Here is a 23,175-nt window from a genome sequence, read left to right as displayed (position 1 = left end):
AATGCAGCCAGGATTCCCTGGGGCATCCAAAGAAGAGAGCCAGGAATCAAGCACAGGAGTAAAGCTGCCTGCCTTAGGACCACAGCTCCATGCAAAAACGACTGGATATGCCAAAACCATGGAGCCTGAGAATCCTGCAATGGTGAAGGGGAGCTTTGTGAGAGAAAGGAATCCAGCAACCTCAGGCAACACTTTGGACATAAGGACCATGGCAAATTGGATTGTTCAGTCTGTGTTGGGGCATGTTGTTCGGCATAGGCATGCACCAACCTGCAGACAGCATTTTCAATGACCTGTCCCAAACCCAGCCACATCCAAAGGCGGAGAGGAGAGCTGTGCTTCTGGGGACACTCTCCCCTCCTTCGACCCACAGTTTTCCCGACAGCCCATCCCTCCAGAGGATCCGAAGCCTCCTGCCCAGGCCAGAGCATGGTGCAGATCAGTGCGCCTAAAGTTCATCTGAGGCGAGTGAGGCATGTGGCAGGAGAGCTAAAGGGCCTCTAGACAGCAAACCTCACATCTCTGTTCCATCAATAAAATGTTTACTCCTAAGGCCTTGCTTGTGCTTCCTCCAAACCAGGCCAAACTGCATCCATGCATTTTCCCTGTTCTGCCATATCTCCCCTCCCAATCTCCTCCCACAACCTGCCCAAAAGTCTCCAGGGTGCTCCAGGACATCCCCGGAGCCACCCAGGACCCACCCAGGACCATCTACTCTCCTATATCTCCCACCCAGGTCTCTGTACTACCCCTATGCCTCCCATATATCTCTTCCCAGACCCAGACCCTCCAGGACTGCCTGAAACCCCCCAAGGAGTCCTCAGCTCCCTGTGCCTGTCATATCTGTCCCATACCTCCCCTCCATGACACCCCCAGTATCAACCTCCATTTCCCCACCCATATATCCACTCGGGACCCCCTAGCTTCCTGTATCCCCTCATATTCCCCCCCATATCTCCCCTTATTTCCCCTACCAGACCCTGAAGGACCCCCTCAGCCCCCTCCAGACAGTCCCATATTCCCCTAGCCCTGCCCCAGGACTGCCCCAGGATGACTTGTACCTGATGGTGGAGAGCCAGTGTTCCCCATATCTCCCCTCACAGAGCCCCCAGGATCCTCCCCAGCAGTGGAGTGCCACCCACAGAGGACGAGGGTGTGGGAGGGGGGTGGAAGACCATGGAGTAGCTGGTGGTGGGCAAGGGCCTTCCCCCTCCCCCAAGCCCCAACCAGTCCCAAGGGCCCCCCTCACAGCGGGAACTGGAACAGCTCTGAGGAGAAAACTTCTTCAGATGTGCAGCCTGGGGAGGCTACCCCAAAATCAGGGGTCCCCAAAATCAGGAAGAGACCCTGGACCCTAAGAAGCTGGGACCCCTAAAGCCCCCACCCAGATGAGAGGAGAAAATGGCCTCAGCTCTGTGGTCCCCCCACCAAAAAATCAGGAAGGACCCCAAAACCAGCCCCCTCCCCACCTCCAAAGATATAGAGAAAGTCACCCACCAGCCACCTCAGCCCATATCTCCCCTATTCCAAATTTTCTCCAGCCCCCCAAATTCCCCTGAAGGTTTCCCGGTCCATTCAGCCCTCCCCAAAGCTCCACAGACCTCCCCTCAGACTCTCTGAAGCTCCTCCCCATCTCCAAACAAGTAGACCCAGTTGTCTCCCAGCCCCTCAAAACTACCCAACCACCCCCCCAAATTCCTCCAGCACCTCCACCCCCCCAGCCCCCTCTGTTCTGTAGAACCCCAAACTTTCCCTAAATGCCCCTAGAACTCTCCTCAGTGCTCCTCCTGACCTCAGTGCTCCTCCTGACCTCTTCAGTGCTCCTCACTGCCAACCCCAGCCCCTGGACTGTGGCAGTGTGTTTTTCTGAGTTATTTCAATGTTAATGGTTTGATCCTTGTACCCCCGTTCTGTCCCCTCACAATGCTTTCTCCCAAGTTGTTTACCCCTAAGTTTCCCTCCGCAGGGCTGCCACTCAGGAGGCCTGTCCCACTGCTCCACCCTTTCTTCCCTTATAAGAAATTGTCAATCCCAGTTGTGCTGTCCCCTTTCCCTGCCTGTCAACTCAGGTGCACCCTTTTTATTCTCGAAAGTTCAATGTCACTCACCCTGAGTATAACAGTTGGTTGGTCCCAGAAGCTTCCCCCCTCCCCTGTGGTGATTTCACTGCTCCTGCTAAGCTCCTTGCTCCTCCCCGTGTGTGATCCTGTTGGCTACTTTATGTTCTCCACCCTCTGGGCAAGCCCCTTTAAAAACCTCTGACACACCACTGCCGTCTTGTCACTCATTCCTGACCCATCCGCTGAATAAAACTTCTTTGGATAGCACACGAGTGTCCTCTCCCTCGCCTCTTTGCCTCGGGATCCTCGTGGTATCCTGCCGCAGCGTCACCCACGCCGCTGCTCCAACTGCCACCTGAAAGGCCTCGGCTGAGGCTCAGGGGCAGCCCCTCTCGTGTGTCCCTTCGGTCACACAGGGAGCTTGCTGGCTGGCTTCTCGAACACTCCGTGGCCGCAGGAGAACATCACTAGACACCACCATCTTGCCCCCATTCTGAATTTTCCCTGACTCCCCCAAACTCCTCAGGCCCCCTGGTCTTGTAGCTGCCCCAAATCCCCCTAGGATTCACCCAGGACCCCCTGAGCCCCCTCCCCACCTCCAAAGATATAAAGCCACTCATCCACCAGCGCAGCAAAGGTTGGGGGTCTCTGGGGAGGTTTTGGGGGTCTGGGGAAGGTGACACGAGAGTTTGGGGGGCTCTAATTAGCTTTAAGCAGACTCTGGGTGGAGAAGTTGTTATAGATAGATAATGTGATGGATTGGCTTTTGCGACTAAGGGATGAAAATTGTATATATGTTAAAAGATATGTAGTTATGTTATCATAGTCTTGTTGTTTAGACATCCTCTGTTCTCCCCATAGTCCACTTCCCCCCGCAGTATTATTGCTGCCAGACAGCCTTGGTTGTGAAGTTCTTGTGAAGGGAGGCCATGTATGTGTCCCTTGCATGGGATGGGAAAAGCTTGTTGCTAGTGGGCACAGCATGACAGCACCTCACATCTAGTCTAGTTGCAAGAAAGTCTCCACCAACAGACGGTGAAGAAGAGTTGACAGACAGACTTCGGGAGGGGCCAGGACTGGCTGACGCAACCCCCAGGAACTGAAATATTTATTGATGAGCACATGGCAGTTTGGTTCCTGGCTCACAGCTCTGCAATTTTTCCTTATTCAGTCTTGTGAGAAACAGAGTCGAAGAATTTTTTCTAAAGTTTAATAACGGATAAAATAAGAGACAAAAATCCAGTGCTGAGGTGCTCCTGGCCAACAACTAAAGAATACACTGGTATATACAGACAGTATTATTTTTTTACAGTTACATCACTGAGATACATGCATATTCATGTGTTCTGTACATTATTCAAACATTCCTTCAAACTTTCTGATGTTTTGGGAACTCCTTTGTTTGATTTCTTCTCACTCTGGCTTATCTGCATGACATCCTGGGTATCAGGACAATATATTTTATTTCTTCTTGTGTCTACATCCTGCTGTTTTACATCCTCTGATAAGGATTTAGTATGTCCTCCTTAAATTTAACATGGTATTCTCTAGTTGTCCTCCGGTGCTCTGGTTTGTGTCACGGTTATTTTATAACTTGGACGGGTCGTCAGTGGATGGCCTTACACTGTTGTTCTTAGTTACACAAAAGCCTTTTCTGTAGTACAATACATTGATCACACTATTATTTCCATAAGCGATATATATTCATTAGACTACTACTTCTATGAGCACTACAGTCCATACTTAAACTGATAGATTATATTATATTCACAAGCAGCTAAAAAGAAATACAATTGGTATAATTTCTAAATAGTTATAATCACTGACAACATACAAAAGCTAATTCATAAATGCAACAGCTAATATTATGCAGTCATTTTACACAGTCTTTTATTGTAATTTTGTTAAGGTTTATTAAACCTTTAAAATTTTAAAAGTGAGCATAATTTCTCACAAAGTTACTATTCAAAATCCTATTAAGTCTTTAACCTTCTTCCCTGAAAAGAAGTCCATGTCAATTAGTAAAGGTTTCTAAAATAAATTAATGCGTTCAGCTGATTGAAATGATGATGGCTTGTGCATCTTAACACAGGGCACATACTAAAGGGGACATGGATAGGCGGATGGGGAAGTGCCGAGTACCTCCCAAGCAGCTCGGCCAAGGGGGAAAGGCAGTGAGGAGAAAATGCAGCCGGGAAAGGAGCAAAGCAGGCTACATGCTGCAAGGAATTGAGAGAGACTCTGTTGGACACACGCCTGATGGGCTCTCTCCCTGTATTCCAATCAAGGCACTTTTACAGGACTCCGGTGCCTCCTTTTGGACTCGACCCTCTAGCGACGTGAATTTTACACTCTGCGGGGTGCTGCAGCTGCACTACCTGGGGAAGGGGGAGAATAAAGCAGTACAAACCAGTCCAGACTGGGGCAGCTGGGGAAAGCTCAGAGGTACAAGGGGCCGCTGGCAGCGAGGCAGGGCAGGGGTGGGAGGGATCGGCGAGGGGAGGGTGGGGAGAAGTTCCCGCTCAAGCAGAAGAGTCCTCCAGGAGCTCAGGGGAGCAGCAGCCCTCGTGCTGATGCACAGCCTGTGGAGAAAGGGGTTGGTGGACCAAATGTGTGCTTTGGAAATCAGAGCTGGGTTCCTAAATCCCATTGGAAGTCTCTCTAATAGACCTGTGGTGGCTGAGAGGTGGATGGACGTGGGAAGGGTTTGCCAGCCTTGAACTGGACTTGTTGATCTTCTGAGCTCTCTTGTGTCTGGGAGCCTGTTCCTTTCCCCTTGCCCAAGGGCAGAGTGTTGCTGAGGGCTGGAGTTGGAGGCTGTGTGTGCCCCAAGAGCCAGTACCGTGGGGCTGCAGGTGCTCCTGGCAGCGTGGGCTTGTCTGAGCCGGGCCTTGTGCCTCTTTCAGGTGTCCCTGCTGCAGTCACAGCTGGCCCGAGACCGACAGCACCACCTGGAGAGCTGTGCAGGGAGCAGGCAGGAGACACAAGGTGCAGAAGGGACCTCCTTGCTTCCTGAACATCTCAGAGAGGAGCCACGGTGCAGCTGGAAGCAGTCTTAGACTTAGTCAATAGTTTATGTTTAAAGAATAGTATAGGTGTAATTGAACCTTTATGCCCTGCATCATGCGAGCAAGAATGCTGAGAAATGGGGAAGAAAGCTGAGTACCACACAATCTGAAAACTGGAAAGGCATCCTGTTTGTCAAGCCTGTAAACCTTGAGAGAAGAATAACAAGCTGTCAAAACGATTAATTTATTATAGGCCTGCAACTGTTTTTGAGCAAACTGCTGAACACAGTTTCTCACACTAAAATACATAAATAATGTCTTAAATTTGCAATAAACCAGATTCACTTGCTTCTAGCTTGTGTCTCTCACATTCATATGCCACAGCAGTAGGGAAGGGGGAGAACAGTTAGGGAGCTCTTGAGCCAGGCATACACCAGGTCTAAGGACTGGAGAAAGCTGCAGCAGCTGTCCATTGTCTTCAGAAGAGGCTGGCCACTGAAGGTGGTTCCTGAGAACTTCAGAGAGCATTACACCAGTCTTACAGGTGGGCACAAAGGAGGGCGTGAAGAATTACAGGTTAATCGGCTGCTTTGGAATCCCTGCAAAAGTGATGGAGCAAATCCTCCTGGACACCCTTTCAAGCAACTGAGAGAGAAGGGCATTGAGAACAGCCAGCAGAGATTTACCAGGGGGACATGGTGCCTGGCCAACCTGATTGACCCTGCAAATAATGGGAGACCAGGAATGGTGTTGCTGGACATTGCAAAACATTCAACAGCCACACAGTCTCCTTACAGCCAGACTGGTGAGATATGGACTGAGTGAATGGCCAAGGGGAAACTGCCCAAACCAGCGGGCTCAGTGCTGCTTGATCAGGTGTATGAAGTGGCCAGGCTGAGGTGACACCACTCACTCCAGATCATCCCTGGAGCCAGTATTACTGTTGATCAATGACTAATATTTATATACAGAGAATGTCTTCTCTAAGTGAAGAAACTTTACAACAGGGATTTATTCCACCATGATCATATGTATCATATGTAGTTCCTAGCTCATACACCAACATTTCTTTTCCTAGAACTACTTTACCCACATCTTCCCCTTGCCGGAAGTCCTTTTATGGTCTTGGAGGGTCTTCTAAAGGGGTCTCTGGTGGTCATATTCACTGTGAGCCCCCAAATTTGGAAATGCCCTTGCCTTGAACTTCTCTTAGGGCATGCACTGTTGTTTCTTGTTACATAACTTTGCAAAAAAACCCACTTAGGTGCCTTACAATCTGTTTTTCCACTGCTTCCAACTCTATTTAACATCCTGTGTGTCTACTTTACATTATTTTATCTAATTTGCTAGTTGGTCTTTAAGCTGTGTTTTGCAACTAAACATTCTATTTTCCATGTTTTCTGTCACAGTGAGTGGCAGCAATGCATCTTCCTGGTGGCTGAAGCCACCCCCATTTCCATGGTCCCTGAGGCTGACAGACATGCCACACACTGATGTCATGTCCAGCCTCAGGTCAGCTTGCCCAGACAGGGGAGAAACACAGGCAGGAGAGGCAGAAGCCCTGTGCCTAGGCTGCCCCGCCTTGAAGGCACAAAAGCCTTCACCTTCTACTGGTCAAGGGTCAGGGCACCTGACAGTGAGCCTTCAGCACTGAGTGATGGCATCCCACTGCTGCAGCCTTGGCCCAGTCAGATGACCCGGTCTCCTCAGGAGCTGCCCTTTGACCTTGTCAGGGACCACCCAATGGACATGATGCCATGGCAGCTTGGCAACCCCTGGATTCATCATCACTGTGGTGGTGTTTACCTCAGCATAGAATCCCAGACTGGTTTGGGCTGGAGGGACCTCAAAGCTCATCCATTTCCACCCCCTGCCATGGGCAGGGACACCTCCCACCAGACCAACTTGCTCCAAGCCCCCTCCAAGCTGGCCTCAGACACTTGCAGGGATGGGGCAGCCACAGCTGCTCTGGGCAACCTGTGCCAGGGTCTTACCATCCCCAGAGGGAAGTTTTTTTCTAACCCTGCCCTCTGCCAGTGGAAATCCATTTCCCGTGTCCTGGCATTCCAAGCCCTTGTCCAAAGTCACCCCTCAGCTATCTTAGAGCCCCTTTAGGCATTGGAAATGTCTCTAAATTCTCCCTAAAGCCTTCTCTTCTCCAGGCTGGACACCCCCAGCTCTCCCAACCTGGTTCAGAGCAGAGGGGCCCCAGCCCTTGGAGTATCTCTTTGGCCTCTCTGGACTCCCTCCAGCAGCTCCACATCCTTCTGATGCAGGACCCAAGGGCTGGCAGCAGCTCTGCAGGTGGGGTCTCACCTGAGCAGGGCAGAGGGGCAGAATCTCTCTTGTCCCCTGCTGCCCACAATGTGGAGTCAGCCCAGGACATGGGGTTTCTGGGTGATAGCACAAGAGGCTGGGGCACACTGAGATTTTTGTCTGCCAACATGCCCAAGTCCTTCTCCTCAGGGCTGCTCTCAACCCCCGCTCTGCCCAACCCAAATCTGTGCTTGGGATTGCCCTGACCCAGGGGCAGGCCATGTACTTGGCCTCATACCAGCAGAGTCACACTGGGACTTTGGTGATGGTTTCTGGGCCTATGGCAGTGACTCCAGCTCGTTTCAATTTGAGCTCCTCTTGTTGCTTCCCCTACCTCATGCCTCCCCTTCCCCATGCTCCCCTTGGTATTACCTCATCATCCTTGTCACAGGTTTGCATGGCCAGGTCTGGGTAGCAGGGGCCTGCAGGGTGACCCTCTATGAGGAGACACCAGCAGCTGCCCCTGTGCTGGGCAGGGCTGGCTGCAGAGGGCTCCAGGACAGACCTGCCACTGGCTAAGGCTGAGCCAACCACTGATGCCAGGAGGGCCTCTGTGATTAGATACTAAATAAGGGGTAAACACTGCTGTGCAACAGCAGCTGGCAGGGAGGAAGGAGAGGATGTAGAGCGACAGCCCTGCAGCCACCAAGGCTGGGGAAGGAGGAGGTGCTGGAGCAGATTCCCTTGCAGCCCATGGTGCAGCCCATGGGGAGGAAGATTTTTGACCCATAGCCCATGTAGGTGAGGAACATATCCCAACAGCACCCCATGTAAGGACCCCACAGCACAGCAGGTGGGAGATGTGAAGGGAGCTGCAGCCTGGGAGGAGACCATGCTCAAGTGGGCTCCTGGCAGGGGCTGTGCTCTGTGGAGAGGAGTCTATGCAGGAGCTGTCAGAACACTGGAGCAGTCTGTTCCTGAAGGACTGTACCCCATGGAAAGGGACCTTGCTGGAGCAGTTCTTAGAGAACTGCAGCCCGTGGGAAGGACCCACATTGGAAAAGTTGGTGCAGGACTGTCTCCCATGGAGAGGGGAATCTGTGAGGAGAAAGGAGCAGCAGAGACAAGTGTTATGAGCTGACAGCAATCCACATTCCCCATCTTGCACACTGCTCAAAGGAAGGAGGTAAAAGAGTTGGGAGTGAAGCTGAGTCTGGAAAGAAGGGAGGGTAGGGGGAGGTGTTTTAAGGTTTATTCTTCTTTCTCATTTTCCTACTCTGTTTAATTGGTTATAAAATAATTTCCCCAAGGTGAGTCTGCTTTGACTGTGACAGTAATTGGTGAGTGATCTCCCTGACCCATGGGATTTTTATCACATTTTCTTCTCCTTTTCAGTCAAAGAGGGGAAGTAACAGAGTGGCTCAGTGAGCACCTGGCTAGCCAAAATTGACCCACCACAGTTCTCCAATCTCCTTCATCACCACCTCCACCTTCAACACCCATTGCCCATGACTTCTTCACATCCCTGACTCCACTGTCAGTGAAGGGCCTACCAACACTGCACCATGTATTTTGCACTTTATTTACTGCACACTCAAGACATGCCAATGACTCGGGCTACTCTGTGATGTTCAGTGGTCTAGACCCTTATCTGCTACCAAAACTCCCCTCCCAGGGCACTTTGGACAGTCTGGTATTGCCTGTGGCAGGTCTGTGGCAAGTCCACGGTGAGTCCACAACAGGTCCATGGTGGGTCTCTAAGGGGCACCTGGTGGTCCCTTGGCCCAGGTGCCATGCCCCTTGGTAGGGACTTCTCACTTTCTGCCCACATGGTTCTTCAGTGTCACCAGCACTTTTTGTGCCCGCTTCAGGACCTCCTCCTCATCCACAGTGGGGAAGGCCTCACTGGGGGTCATGGGAAAGGGATGGTAACTTGGGTACTGTGTGGCCTTGCCATCCACACCGCAGTCACACAACCACTGCACATCCAGGACAAGGCCCCTCAGCTCTGGCTCCTCCACCTCCAGCCTTTGGGCCATACCCAAGAGTCCCCTATGGCCCACAAAGGCTTCACCATGGCAAAGCCCAGCCGCCACCAGCGCCTTCTCCAGGGCCTGGTGCACTTTGAAGAGCACCCAGTTGGGGCAGCAGTGCCGGATGTCATTGCGGGCTGCCTGCAGGTCACCTGTGGCTTGACACAGCCAACGCAAGGCCTCGGGGATGGACGGAGTCAGGACCATGAGCTCCTCACTGCTCAGCAAGGAGCCACCGCCTCCCTGTCCATGGTGCCGGGTGGTGCTCACAGGTTTGTGTTGGCCCCACACCTTTGGCCCCTTGACACCATGCAGAGACCTCATGGTTGCCAGGCTGGGATCCTTCCATGGCCCCTCTTCTGCCACAGCTTCAGCCTCCTCCTGAAGCCTCTCCTCTGGCTCTGGTGCAGCCCCCACCAGTGCCACGTTGTTCTCCTCCAAAACCAAGGCAATGTCCTGTGGCTCCTGGCAGACCAGCATTTCACGCAGGACAGACAAAGCACGTGCCTCCAGCTGCCCACCCAGGATGTTATTGATCTCCTGTGCCAGCGTCTCCACCACCCTCAGCTGCTGCCGGTTCAGCGCCATCTCTGCATGCTGGATGTAGAGGAGCCGCTGGGCACCCCCAGATGGGCACACATAGATAACCTGTGACTGGGAGCTGCCCTCCACCTTTGCCCCACTGTGCACCAGCACAGTGCAGATGTCCTTGCAGCACTGCACTTTCACCTGCTCCACTGTAAAGCCACCATCCCACTCCATTCCCATCATAGCCTTGTGGGTCTGCCACTGCAGCAGGGACTCCAGCCCCAGCCTAAACCATGGGGATACCAGCAGGGTCTGCAGGCGCCTCTGCGCAGCGCACTGAGAGCCGTAGTGACATGGCTGTGGACCACCCTCCTCCAGCTGCTTCTCTGTCACCTCTGAGAGCGCCCGTGGCCGCAGGTGTGGTGGCAGCCTTTGCAGCAGCCACCCGGCATTACACCCAGACACTGGCAGTGCAGCCATGAACACAAAGGTCTTCTCCAGGGCCCGAGCGGTCTCTGAGGGCACACAGTCATTGAAGCACAGGCTGTGGGACAGCTCCAGGCAGCCAGCAGTGCTCAGCAAGTACAGCTCAGCCACAGCAGAGCAATCGGGGGGCTCCGGTTCCTCCCGCAGCAGCTGGAAGAAATGCCGTGTGGCCAGCAGGACTGCCTTCTTCTGGCTACTGGAAAGAGTCCCACTGCCATGGCTCTCCTGGTAGATTTGGGCCAGGACATGGCTGTAGTGAGTCAGTGTGGGGACCAGGACAACGCCAAGATGTCGCAGGAGCTCTCCAAAGGAAGCCACATGGGGGTGAGGCGTGACGAGGTAGGGATGAAAGTCAGCCTCGTCCGGGAGTGATGTCACCACCTGCCGTGGCCTGGCCATGTCCCGTGACTTGGTCAGCACCACGGGGAGCTCAGTGAGGTGCTCTGCGTCCACCTCCTCCAGATGGGTCTGCAGGAAGCTGTACATGCTGTGGAGCACCTTGGTCCGTGTGCTTACCTGCAGTTCTGTCGAGCAAGCTGCCCTGCACACATGCTCCAGATTGGCCACCACCAGGGCAGTGGGTATCTCTACAAGGACTCCCATGGCCTTCAGGGACGTCTCCTCAAGTCCAAGGGATTCTGGCAGGATGGTGGCTGATGTCCACAGGAGCTCAGCCACATCTTTGCAGTAGGAAACGCTGCCTTTCAGAGCCACAGCCTTAGTGCAGTCTGCAAAAGGAGGGTGAAGGTCCATCAAGTTTGGAGGAATATCCAGTGGAGGCAGGAATTGGATTGAGGCAATTTTGCTCAGGAAACCCTTTGACTCAGGATCTTTCAACAGGTTTGCAAGTTGCTTGAGCATCTCCTGCTGTCGCTCCAGCAGTTCTGCAGCATGGCATGTAGCCTGAGTGGTTTCACGCTCTATCTCCTCAGCCAGTGCCACAAAATCCTCTATGGAGAGGCTGGTGCGGACACCAGCCTCAAGGAAGAAACCCACAGTTTCTTTCCGGTTCAAATGTAGCTCCTTAAAGAAAGATTCAGGCACAAAGCGGTTTTGGAGACGCAGGGTGCAGAAGCAGGGCATGTCATAGTAGAAGTAGGAGGCCAGGCGCAGTGTTCCGTGGGCATCTGGTATGAAGGCCACCTTCTGAAAAGCTGCCACAATGTCCTCCATGCTCTGAGTGTCGCAGATGGGTTTCACAACAAAGAACAAGTGTACAGCTTCCATGAGGTTTTGCCGTGTGAGCTGTGACAGGCGGGGAAGTACCACAGCCATGAAGAGCTTTTGGTCATCTGTGAACTCCCACTTCAAACACTTGGCTAGCTGTCCGTGGACCAGGCTTGGTGTGAGAAGCAGCATGTCTTTGTCCAAGTCATACAGGGCTTGGGCACTCAAGGGCACATCCAGGAACTGTCTGCGGAGTAACAGCACCTTGCGGTAGGGAGCCACAGCCACATAGCCCCCCCCAAACTTCTGGAAGAGAGGCAGGTGCCGGAGCTGCTCCAGTGCATGTGAATCCAGCTTTCCCTGCTGGACAAACTTCAGCAGGGCTGACACATCCTGCTCCCCTAAATCCCCCCAGCAGAGATCAGCTCTTGTGTCTGCCAGATGGGCCACTACAGCCCTGGAATCTGTGACCTGCAGTGCCCTTGGCTTCAGGCAGTGGCGGGCAATACTCCAGGGTAGCAGGGATCGCTGGAGCACAGGGATGCCCAGTTTGTGCAGCACCTTTTCCACTTCAGAGTGACACTCAAAAAGAACCCTGGAGAGGGAGGATAGTGGCAGTAGTTGCTTTGAGTCTGTCTTACTCCCCTGAATAGGCAGCACTGCCATATTCTGGAAATGATTCATGAATAATTGCATGTCCACATCTGAGGAGACCACATTGTCAAAGAAGTACCACAGTCCCTTGAGCCACTCTTCCCCCTCTGTGGTCCACTTAAAATGACCCAATGTCTCCTGGATGAGTGGTGCGGCCTGTGGGAGGTCAAGCTCCTTCACAAAGCAAGGTGGGATCCATGCAGGAACACACTTTTGGGCAAAACGGTGGCTGTGCTTGGGGAAGAGGTGGGCAAAGGAGTTCTTGAAGACAGGGTAGTGGATGCTGAAAGCATTCAGAAAACCATCTGCTGTGGCCAGCAAGGGCAGGCCTTCCAGGTCTGCCTTGTTCACATCCTTCTGAGTACCTTTAGAGTGCCTGTTCCATCCTGTTAAGTATTGCAGCAGGTAGGAGCAGCTCTCTGGGGTCCTCAGGGGTGTCTCAGCCAGCTTGCAGGGCACAGGCAGAGCCAGGGCCTTGAGGAAGCACCGGAGAGAGGCTGGCTCTAAGACAACAGCATTCACCTGGGCTTCAATGAACTCCTCACGGATCTGCTGCAGGTGGGGGAATGCTGGAACCAGTTTCATGTTCAGTTCCTCCAGCACTTTCTGGACTTTTGGCTCAGGTATCTCTTTGAGGAAGTATGGCTCTGTTACCATGTCCTCTCCACCTGGAGATGCCCAGGTTATTGTCACCGTGTCAAGTGACTTCCTGTATACAGGCACGAGGGGCAGGCGTGCATGACTGAGGTGCTTGTAGACCTCTCTCACCATGTCCTGGAAGATAGGTAACACATTTTTCCTAACAGGGAAAAACTGGAGGAAGTGGGAGTCCAGGTGCTGCTGGCAGAGATTCAGGGACCAATACTGGAGCTTTTCTGGCTCCAGGGCTTTCCACTGACTGGTGAGAAAATAACAGTATAGTGGAACCACCAAGCACCGGAGCAAGAAGTCATTCCAGGTTGCCCCTGTGCCACCTTTGTCCCAGTGGAGACTGCACCTGGCTGCATCCACAGAGAAGTTGGCGTTGATGTGCACAGGCAGCCCAGTGACCAAGGGCAGTGGGAGGGTGCAGAAGGCTCTGCCCTTGACTCCGTTCAGAGGCTCCAGGCGGACAGCCACAGCCCCATAGGGCAGCTGTTTAGGCAATGGAGACTCCTCAGCCCCACCCTGCACCCCAGTTTGGGAGATCACCTTCCATAAACTTGTGGTCTTGGCCCTGCTATTTTTGACTTTCATAGTATAGGAGAGAGGGGTGGGGCTGTTCCCATCCATGGCTTGGCTTAATCTTGCTTGAAAATCCCGTCTCAACTTTGCATCATCCTCTGTGAGCTCCGTGGTTACCCGCAGCTTCTCCACCAACTCTTTCCCATCTGGGGGGATCTCAGAGAAGACGATAGTGTGGACATGCCGGAGGAAGAGCACCAAGTCCTCACCTTCCTTAGCCAGCGTTTCTTCCATGTTCTTGAGGTCTTGGTCTCGCACGACCATGTCAGACACCCTGGACAGGGCAGCCTCAGCTGCAGTGCGGAGCGGCAGCCGGAAAAGGACACCCTCTTTCAGGTTGAAGAAGGATGGTAGGAAGGTGTCATAAATGTCTGTAAAATTCTTCTTGAAGTCAGTGTTGACAGCAAACATGCTACCAGGCTTCTCAGTTGTGGCTGTGGGCATGTAGTAGAGATGAGGATCAGAGACACACAGGATACTGTCTCCGGTCAGGAAGGCTGGGCAGTCAGTATAGTGGTAGACAGTGTTGAAGCCAAGGCCATACTTGCCTGTGACATCCTGCCGGTCTTGCTTGCCACCCACCCCCAGACGCTGAATGCCTTCAATGTCCTGCTCCTGGAAGGGGCGGTCGTTGTAGATGCAGAGGGCAGGGCCCTGCAGGATATTCCATTTCTCACTAAAAGTGGCCTTTGCTGGGTGCTTCCGGCGGTCCCACACGAAGTGCAAAAGCCCTGCACCAGCATCATCTGCATTCTGGAGCACCTCCTTCACCATATCAGGAGCCGCCGCAGAGTACTCCTTCAAGATGTTCTTCAGTCGTGTTGGCAAATCTTCATGGGCACCAAATGGCTGTGCCCAGAGACTCAGGTGATTAGTGATGAGTTCACTCTTCTCCAGTGCTCGGTGGCGTGTGGTGGTCACCCCACAGTGCAGGGCTACCTCTCGGGACAGCTGTTTATGGCACAGCAGGACATCTCTGTCCAATGGCATCCATGGTGCATCATTGAAGTAGAGCTTGTCCCGTGGGTGCAAAATGCCCTCCTCATCAGGCAGAAAGAGTTGCTGGGTCTGGCAGGCATCTGGCTGGTTGCTGTCTTCCATCAAGCCACAAGACACCAGCCGCAGGGTCAGATCCAGCTCCGCGGCAGGCAGTGGCTTTCCAGCATGTATCTCTGCCAGGGTGCAGAGCACTCGGGCATAATCATCCCAGGCGAATGTGTGGCGCAGCCCCACACACTCCCAGAGCTCTCTGTAGGGCTTGTACTGCTCTTGGAGCTGATGAAGGTATGGGGCAGCCTCAAATGACAGTGTCTCAGCCACAGCTGTGACTGGCACAAAACGGGAGCCCACCAAGATGAAGGGCTCCCCTGGGGCTACTGCAGAAGCCACCTCATCCCGGCTGGAGGGATGTTCCCGGAGCAGCATGTCCAGGTGCTTGTAGCAGCAGTTGGTGCTGTACTGCAGGGTCTCCAAAGGGAGAGTGTTGGAGAAGCGGCGGAGTGCTCGCAGCTGCTCAAGCACCTGAGCTGATGGTATCTGCCGGTCCAGTCCCAAGAAGGATGCTACCTCCTCAGAGAGGCTGAAGTTTTTCCCCAGCATTTTAGGAGCCAAGATAGGCTGGATGAGTCCCACTAGTGGGTAATGGAGGTGATGGTAGAGCTGGGCAGCTGGCAGCAGCACAGGGTCACCAGTGTGCAGTGCAGCAGGGAGGAAAGGCACAGTCTGGAAAGTGGCCTGCAGGGTGTCGTTTGTTCCCTTCTTCACTGCATCCTGAAGTAACTCAAGGATGCAGGCAGCCCTCTGGCAGCCCTGGGCATGATCCTTGGTCCAGACAAGCTGCACGGTCTTTGCCCTCTCCAGCAGCTCTGGCAGAGCCACGGTGTTCTTCACCATGCCCAGCCTCTCCAGCTGGCTTAGTCTCTCCAGGGAAAGGAAGTCATTCCCAGTGGGGAAGCGCCCATCCTCAGGGTTGTATAAACGGGCAGCGCGGCCTCTGGGATGCACCAGGTGACTGATGAGCTGCAGGTGGCCATGAGGGGTGACAGGGATGCAGGGCACTGTCTGCAGCATTTTGTCCACATCCTCATGAGACATATCCAGTGCATGGAGCAGCAGCAGGTTCCGGTCAACTTCAGGGAGATTTTCTAAGTTGGGAAGCACAAGCTCACAGAGAAAGCGGTTCCAGTCATAGGTTCCAGCATCCAGCGCCTTCCCGAGACCCTCCTGCACCTTCCCAGGCAAGGCCACAGCCAACAGGGGACGGGGCACGGTGATGGCAAAGACTCGCTGCGCCACAGTACCCAGCTTAGGGTGTCTCTCCACAGCCTGGTGCAGGAAGCGGGCATCCTGCAATGAGCACCAGGAGTGGCCATCGGAAAAGAGCCTTGGGCCACCCCTGGCTGCCAGAGCGTGGTAGAAACCAGACACAGCCTCCGTAAAGGGGTAATGGGCAGTGCTAATGTCTGGCCAGAAGAGATGATACTCATAGTTCTTCAACTCGCCTGCCTCGTGCATGGCACGGAGATGGTCCAGTGCCCGGAGCCAGGCCATCGGCACGGCATTGTGGAGCAGCACCCGGTTCCACTTGCCCCGCTCTGCTGTGTTCCACAGCCCCTTGCGATTTGAGAGGACGCTGAAGGCCCCATGAAGGTGGATTGGCAGCCCAGACATGACCGGCATGGGAAGGTGGCAGAAAACTTGTCCCTTCTCAGTGTCCAGACGTGGCACCCACTTGCCATCTTCAGTAGGGGCAAGGGGAAGGGCCACACCAGCCATGGGAAGTGGAGGATGGAGTCCTGCCTGTGTGTTCTGGTGAAACAGTTCCATCAACTCCCCATCACCCTGACACACCAAAACCAGGTAGTGCCAGGCGGTCCTGGATTCCTCCTCATAGGCTGAGAGCTGCTCAATGGCTGCCCAACTTGGGGGATCCCCAGGGGCCCCCAAGTCTCGGATCTCCTTTCGATGCAGCGTGGCCAGAGGCACGGTATTCTCTGCAGAAGTGGCCGTATCTGGCAGCATCTCCAGGGACAGCTCCCTCACCTTCTTCAGGAAGAGCAGCAGGAGCCGGTTAGAGCCAAGGAAAGCAGTCCCAAGGGACTGGATGCGCTCTGTACCAAAGGCCTCAGAGCAAATCTGTGATGTCACAGCTTCCTCTTCAGTGCGAAAAGGCAAGCGGAAAAGGCTCCCTGGAAAGGGTCCTGGCTCAGGCAGACAGCACCCAAAGATACCGCGGTAGGGCTGGAACTGCTCAGCAAAGACACGGAGAATGCGTGGTCGGCTGGAGAAGTCCAGGCGGATGCCAGGGGAACTGGCCCTGAGGATGTGCTTGCCCAGATGGGTGCCATTGGGATCAAAGATGAGCAGTGTCTCCCCACTCAGCACTGCCGGCACATCCGTGACACGATACACAGAACTGAAGCCCAGTCCAAAGCGCCCGATCCGGCCTGCCTGGCCCTCCTTTGTGGCAGCCCCAATCCGAGTGATGTTCTGGAGGTCATCCTCTGTGAACAGCGCATTGTTGTAGGCCCAGAGGGCTGGGCCATGGCAGGCAGCCATGCCTGGGTCTAGCAGCCCAGAGGTGGCCTTTCTGCGGCTCCGCAGGTCCAGGAGGAAGCGGCACACGGTAGCGCTGGCATCCTCTGCATTCTGGACCATCTCTGTGAAGAGGTCGCTCTCCTCACCGTACTCCTGGAGGATGTTGCGGAGGCGTCGGGTGATGGGCTCCGAGGGGCCACAGGCTGTGAATGGCTCTGGGCCCAGCACTTGCGTACTGAGACGTTCTGTGCCCAGGAACATGGCTGTGCTGGAGGGCACTGCCTCGTGCACCACCTCTTGAACATCCTCCTCTTCCTCCAGCTCCATGTCCAGGTACACGGCAGAGGCAGCTGGACGGAGGGCAAAGCCTGAGCCCTGCGGGATCCTCACAGGAACCGGCACAGTGCCCTTGCCCTGGTGGCCCCGCCTCTCCAGCCACTCCAGGACAGCTACAACCACCTGCAACTCTGCGGCAGTGCCTGCTCTGGAGCTGCGCCTGTCTATGTCCTGCCCCAGGGAGCGCAGGGCTGACACCGCCCTCTCCTCACTCACCCCATCCGCCACCCCCCAAGCCCTGAAGAGGCAGCCATAGGGCAGGAAGTCAGGGGGCACCCGGGGCACCAGCATCCCCAGCTCCAGCTTCTCAGGATAGCCCAGCACAGCATCACATGGCAGGACAAGTCCAGAGCCAGTCCACACAACAGCACCATCTGGAGCAGTCCCAAAGGCCTTCAGGTTTTCCTGCATGTGCCAATAGATGGGCTGGAGAGCAGGACCCACCTCATCCATGTTCCTGCACCTCGCCAGCTTTCTCAGCTGCTCCCACACTCTCTCTGGCGGTGGGGTCTGGTTCAGCCCCAGCTTCTTCTCTGCCTCTGGCACAAAGGCATCAGTCAGGGGCATGGCAAGCCCCACCAGGGACTGGTACTGCATGGATCGCAACTCCTTGGGGGGCAGGAAGGGCTGCCCGGGCTCTCCTGTGCACTTGGAGCGAGGCACCCACGGCAGGGCCTGGAGCTGCCCGAGCTCTGCAGCGCTGAAGCCATCCAGTGCCTTGGGGTGGTTGCAGACTGTGATCAGTGCCTCAGCCCTGTCCAGAGCTGCCGGGCCACGCTGACTGACTTTTGCTGCAGCTGCCAGGATGTCTGAGGGCAGCAGGCACCCCTGACCATGCCGCAAACCCACGGCCCTCAAGGCACGGAGGACAGACGGATCGTGGAAGGCAGCAGGAGGAAAGCGCTCAGGTCCCAGCAGCGCCTGCAGGGTGCTGTCACCGGGGTCATAGAGGTCTTGCGGGCATGCGGGGCCATCAGGGGTCTCCAGGAAGGCCAGGGTGCTGCAGGCCTGCCGGAGAGGGGGGCTCTGTGCAAAGACAGTGTCTCCGTGCTGCAGTACCCAGAGCAGCAGAGCCTGTGTCTCAGCTGCTCGCCCCGCATAGGCGCCTTGGGCCACGGCTCTGACGGCCTTCAGCATCACACAGGCTGCACTGATGAGGGGCCTCTGGAGCCTTCCAAGTAGCCGCCGGTCAACTTCATCCTGGCACCGCAACATCACCTCCGGCAGCACCACACCTTGGGGCAGCTCCAGCTCTGGCTCCAGCGCCAGGGTGGCAGCGGCTGGCACCAGCTCTGTGGGCTGTGGGGTGGCCAAGCAGGGCAGTGGCAGAAAGAGAGGCAGAGCAGCCAGAGTGGCCATGTCCTGCGTTGTCAGGGATGGGACGTCTGCCAGGTAGCGCCGGAGGGTGACCACATCTGCATCAGGCAGTGAGGCCATGCGGGAGGCCAGTGCTGCAGGCCCCTGCCTCCCCAGGGCCCGCAGGGCATTGAGGGGGGATGGAGGCAGGACATAGTAGGACAGGGAGCGGTGCCACTTGCATGGTGGCACCACAGGGCAACCCAGGACCTCCAGCACCGAGGCCACAGCAAGTGGCAGGAGCTGGTCCTCCCATGCCTGGAAGATAAGACTGGACTCAGGTATCAGTGGAGCCAGACTGACAGTGGGGGCATCCAATGAGGACAGGGCTATGAGAGGAAGCCCCTCCAGAGGGCCCAGGTCTTCTATGTGGTGGGCCAGGAATTGCCACAGGGCTGGGAACCAGGAGGCTGGGGGCTGGGGGGGGCCTTGGGCTGGGCACCACGTCACTGGGGTTGAAGACTGGGATGTCCAGGTGGGGGGCAGAGCCAAGCGTAGGGTCTGTACAGTCATGGCTGGATCCAGCAGAACCAGGTTGGGGAAGAGACCTGTGTACAAGAGACAGAGGCTGGACTTAGAAACACGTGGGACCTGGGACCTGGCAGGGGGAGACACAGGATGGGCAAGAAAGAACCTGCAGGGGATGGGTGGCCCCCATATGGGATATGGGAGGATCTGGGCTCTGGAGGGATGGTGGATACCCTTAATAGGGGCACAGAGAACCCAAAAACCCCAGGTGGGTGGGGATATAAGAAAGGGATATGGGAGGTAAAAAGGTGTTAGGGGGACCAGTACTGGGGAGCACAAAGGTCTTCAGAGGAGGAACACAGCGAGACCCAGGACCTCAGGGAGCACAGAGGGGACAGGGGAATGTGGGAAGAACAGCAAGAACATGGATCCCCAGAGAGACAGGGATGTACAGGGAGATACTGGGGCTGCAGAGGAACCCCAAGGTGTACAAGACTGCCTGGGGATGTTGGGGTTTGGGGGGCAACCAGGGGACCTAAAGGTAGTTCAGGGACCCCCATCTCTTACCCTTCTTGGCAATGCCTCGCAGGAGGCTGTCCAAGTCTGGCTCCAGGTCTGAGGGCAGGAAGGACCCGGCCAAGCCAGGTAGGAGCTCCCTGTGGGGACAAATAGAGGTGCTGGAGGACCAGAGGGGTAATGGGGAGCAGTTTTCTGGGCACCTGCCTCAGCTCCCACTTGGTGACACTAGGTAAGAGAAGGAGGGCAGTGAGGAGCCTAAATATCCAGGTTTGGACATGCCTCCCCTTCCCAGCTCAGAGCAAGAGCTGTGACCGTGGGCAAGTGCCTGTCCTGCCCACTCTGCAAGGAATGGAGCTGCCAGGGGCCGCGGGCTCACCTGGGGCAGTCGGATGTGTCCACGTAGACAACGGCTGACGCAGTTCCAAAGGCCACGAAGGTTCCATCGGCGCGGGGCAGGAGGGGGAGGCCGTGGAGCTCAGCATGGCACCCATCCCCGGCCACATAGCGCAGCAGGGAGAGGCGGGCGGCAGCCGGGAGCTCTGCGGCCCCATGGTGCCGCAGCACTTCCCGCACGTGTCCCGCCGTGGCCTCCCGCAGGCCCTTCGGCGTCCCCAGAGTCAGCGCCCTCCACACGTGGGGTGGGACCTCGGCCACCGGCTCCCCGGCTGCCACCAGCAAGGCCTGGACCGCGCACCGTGTGGCCACATCGCCCGCGGCCTGTGGCAGCAGCACAGCCTCGAGGGCCCGCAGCCGCCCCGCCGCCCCGTCTGCGGCCGGCGGCAGGACGGGGGCGGCCGCCAGCTCCTGGCACACACGGCTCACCAGGCTGTGGATCCGGCCGGAGCTCGGCGTGCGCTCGGGGTCTGGCCACAGGCTGTAGGCATCCGCACCGGGCAGAGCCACGGCCACAGTGGCCAGGTGGCGGTAGACCCGGGGCAGGAGGTCGAGCAGCAGAAGAGCATTCCAGCGGGCATCTTCCTCACCCTCCTCGCCCTCCTGGGGCCAGCGCAGGTGGCGGCGATCATCGGAGAGGGCAAAGGGAGCACTGGCATGGATGGGCAGCCCTGTGGCCGTCTCGTCAGTGGCTGGCAGTGGCAGGAAGCAGCAGAGCCGCCCCTGGCAGGCCCCATGGAGGGGGTGTGCCAGGCTCAGCTCAGGGCAGCACCCCAGGCGTGTGCCCAGAGCCACAGCCGGTCCCTCAGTGGCCCTGCCCGTGGCCACCAGCCACTCGCTCCCAGCACCGACCCCATCTCCGTGCAGGGCCACCAGGCACCACGTCAGACTCAGCCCCTCATCCCCTGATGGCACTGGGACAGGGAGAGGCTGAGGGGATGCCACAAGCGTTCCCATGAGTGTCTGGACCCCATCAGGGGCCACACGGTGCAGGGCCACGGAGCGGACATGGCGGAGGAAGAGGAGGGCAAGAGGGGCCTCTGTGAGGAAGGCCTGGATGAGGTTGCAGATGCGCTCAGGACTGGAGACCCCTTCAGCAACTTCCGAGGGTTTCCGGCGAAGGGGGAAGCGGAAGAGGGTGCCCTGGGCTGAGGCACGGTGTTTTCCCACAGCTTCCAGCCCAGCCCAGAAGGGCTCAAAAAGGCCAGGAAGGTCCTGGGCTTCAGAGATGTCCCAGCGCTTGCCAGCACCAGGCAGCACCTGGCATTCAGGATCCAGCACTCCCAAGTATGGGGGGCTCAGCACACCTGGTAAGTCTGGAGACATGGGAACCATGAGGCCACAGAGATGACACGGACCCCACTGCCTTCCCAGAACATCCCAACCCATCAATGCCCCAAATGCCCACCCAATGGCCTCAAGTTTATCCCCACGGTGCCTCCCATGATCCAAAGCTTAATTCCAATTCACCAGTCCTCCCTCAGTTTGTCCCCCTAGTCCTACTCTCCACTGCCAGCCAGCCTTCCTCCAGCCCCCCGATATGCTTCAGGTTTCCTCACTTTGGACACAGCCCTCAGGTTTGCACACCCCTGGTGCTCCCCAGCTCTCCCCAGCACCTGTAGTTCAGTGCCTCCAGTAAATCCCACATCCCCAGTTCAGTCCCAGCTGAGGCTGCCAGTGCCACTCACCGGTGAGGTGGTAGACAGAGGTGAAGCCCAAGCCGAAGCGCCCCACGCTGCGGGGATCCTCCCGTTTGTGTGACACCCCTGGGCGCTGAATCCCTCTCCAGTCCCGGGGAGACATCACGGCGTCGTTATAGGCCAAGAGAGCTGGGCCTGGAGGTCAGCACCATCCATGGGTTAGGGGGAATTGGGACATGGAGCAGGAATTGTCATTCACACTCAATGTCCCCACAAGCTCCAGTCCCACAAACCCCCCCCTCAGTAGCACTGAGTACCCTCAGTGCCCCCAGCACATCCCAGAACCCCTCACCAGTTCCAGTTCCCCCAGTCCCTCCCAGCACCAGCCAGTGCCACCCCAAGGCTTCATCCGGTTTCTCCCAGTGCCCACAGTGCCTCTCACCCTGGGTGCCCTCCAGTCCCCCTCCACTGATGTTGAATTCCCGCTCATCAGACACAAACACGACCTCGTTAGCGCCGGCATCGTCTGCATTCTGCACCAGCTCCTGGAATTAGAGATCAGTGCGTGGTCACCTGGGCCCTCCAGGCCCTGAGAAAAGCATCAACCCTCTCTCTCAGCTGGGCACCAAGGTCCTGGGGCTGGTGCTGGGAGCAGCCCCACTGCCTGCGGTAACTCTGCCCCACTGGGCAGGAGATCCCAGACAGGTGATCGGGTCTGACCTTGAGGATCTGCCCTCCATCCGGGTACTTCTGCAGGATGCTGTGCAGGTAGTCAAGGAAGCTGGGTGCCCGCTGGCAGAAGGTGTCCCTGTAAAGCAGAGAGAGGGAGAGAAGGTGTGGGGGAGGTTCTGTAACCAGGACGCCCACATCCTCCTTGGATCCCTCAGGATGTGCCTCTCTTTGGAAGGGTCAAGAACTCCATGTCCTTCCAGGACCCACTGAAACAACCACCTCCAAGGACGACACCTACACTTCCCCAAACCCCTGTCTCTTCCTGGGATGCTCCAGCGCACTGGTTTTGGCTGGGATAGAGTTAATTTTCTTCCCAGAAGTGTGTCCAGAGCTACGTTCAGGATTTAGCATGAGAGCAGTGTTGGTTGCATGCTGATGTTTGAGTTGGAGCCAAGTCAAGGACTTTTCAGTGTCCCATGCTCTGCCATCAGGGGGGAGCAGGGAGAGAAGACCTGACCCCAACTGGCCAGAGGGATATTCCGGACCACTGAACCTCTTGCCCAGTCCAGAAACTGGGAGGGGGTGGGTCAGGAGTAACCAATCTCTGCTGTGGGATGGGTGGGGCATTGGTCAGTGGGGCGTGAGCAGCTATTGGGTATTGCTGGTTTCTCTTGGGTTTTATTCCATTCTCTCTCCTTCCCATTATTATTAGTTTTGTTTTAATTATTTAACTGTTCTTGTGTCAGTTCAGAGGTTTTACCTTATCTTTTTGATTCTTCCCCACTGAGAACAGCAAGTGGCTTTATGGGATGAGCTGCAGGCAGGGGTTGAACTATCC

The 23,175-nt window shown here is 56.0% G+C and overlaps 1 protein-coding gene across 1 annotated transcript; it reads right to left on the bottom strand.

Moving 5' to 3' along the window:
* Nucleotides 1-8,886: 8,886 nt before the first annotated feature.
* On the bottom strand, nucleotides 8,887-22,534 carry LOC120497729 (sacsin-like). Its single transcript, XM_039699559.1, has 7 exons — nucleotides 22,521-22,534; nucleotides 22,386-22,473; nucleotides 22,108-22,210; nucleotides 21,714-21,860; nucleotides 20,009-21,341; nucleotides 19,681-19,769; nucleotides 8,887-19,193 (listed from the first exon to the last, which is right to left on the bottom strand). The coding sequence occupies exons 1-7, from the start codon at nucleotides 22,532-22,534 to the stop codon at nucleotides 9,139-9,141; spliced, it is 11,829 nt and encodes a 3,942-aa protein (XP_039555493.1). The 3' UTR covers nucleotides 8,887-9,138.
* Between the last annotated feature and the right edge of the window lie 641 nt (nucleotides 22,535-23,175).

The sequence above is a fragment of the Passer montanus genome, unplaced genomic scaffold, assembly GCF_014805655.1.
Source record: "Passer montanus isolate IOZ18808 unplaced genomic scaffold, ASM1480565v1 scaffold136, whole genome shotgun sequence".
In the NCBI taxonomy this organism is placed as follows: Eukaryota; Metazoa; Chordata; class Aves; order Passeriformes; family Passeridae; genus Passer; species Passer montanus.
The sequence above is the reverse complement of the archived record's forward strand: the minus strand, read 5'-3'. Positions and strand labels throughout refer to the sequence as shown.

Excerpts from the sequence above, each read along its gene's own strand:
- LOC120497729 (XM_039699559.1), bottom strand. Across the intron at positions 19,770-20,008 it reads GACACATCCGACTGCCCCAG|GGAGCTCCTACCTGGCTTGG; the intron begins GTGAGCCCGCGG and ends TTGTCCCCACAG. Across the intron at positions 19,194-19,680 it reads GCGAGGCATTGCCAAGAAGG|GTCTCTTCCCCAACCTGGTT; the intron begins GTAAGAGATGGG and ends TCTTGTACACAG.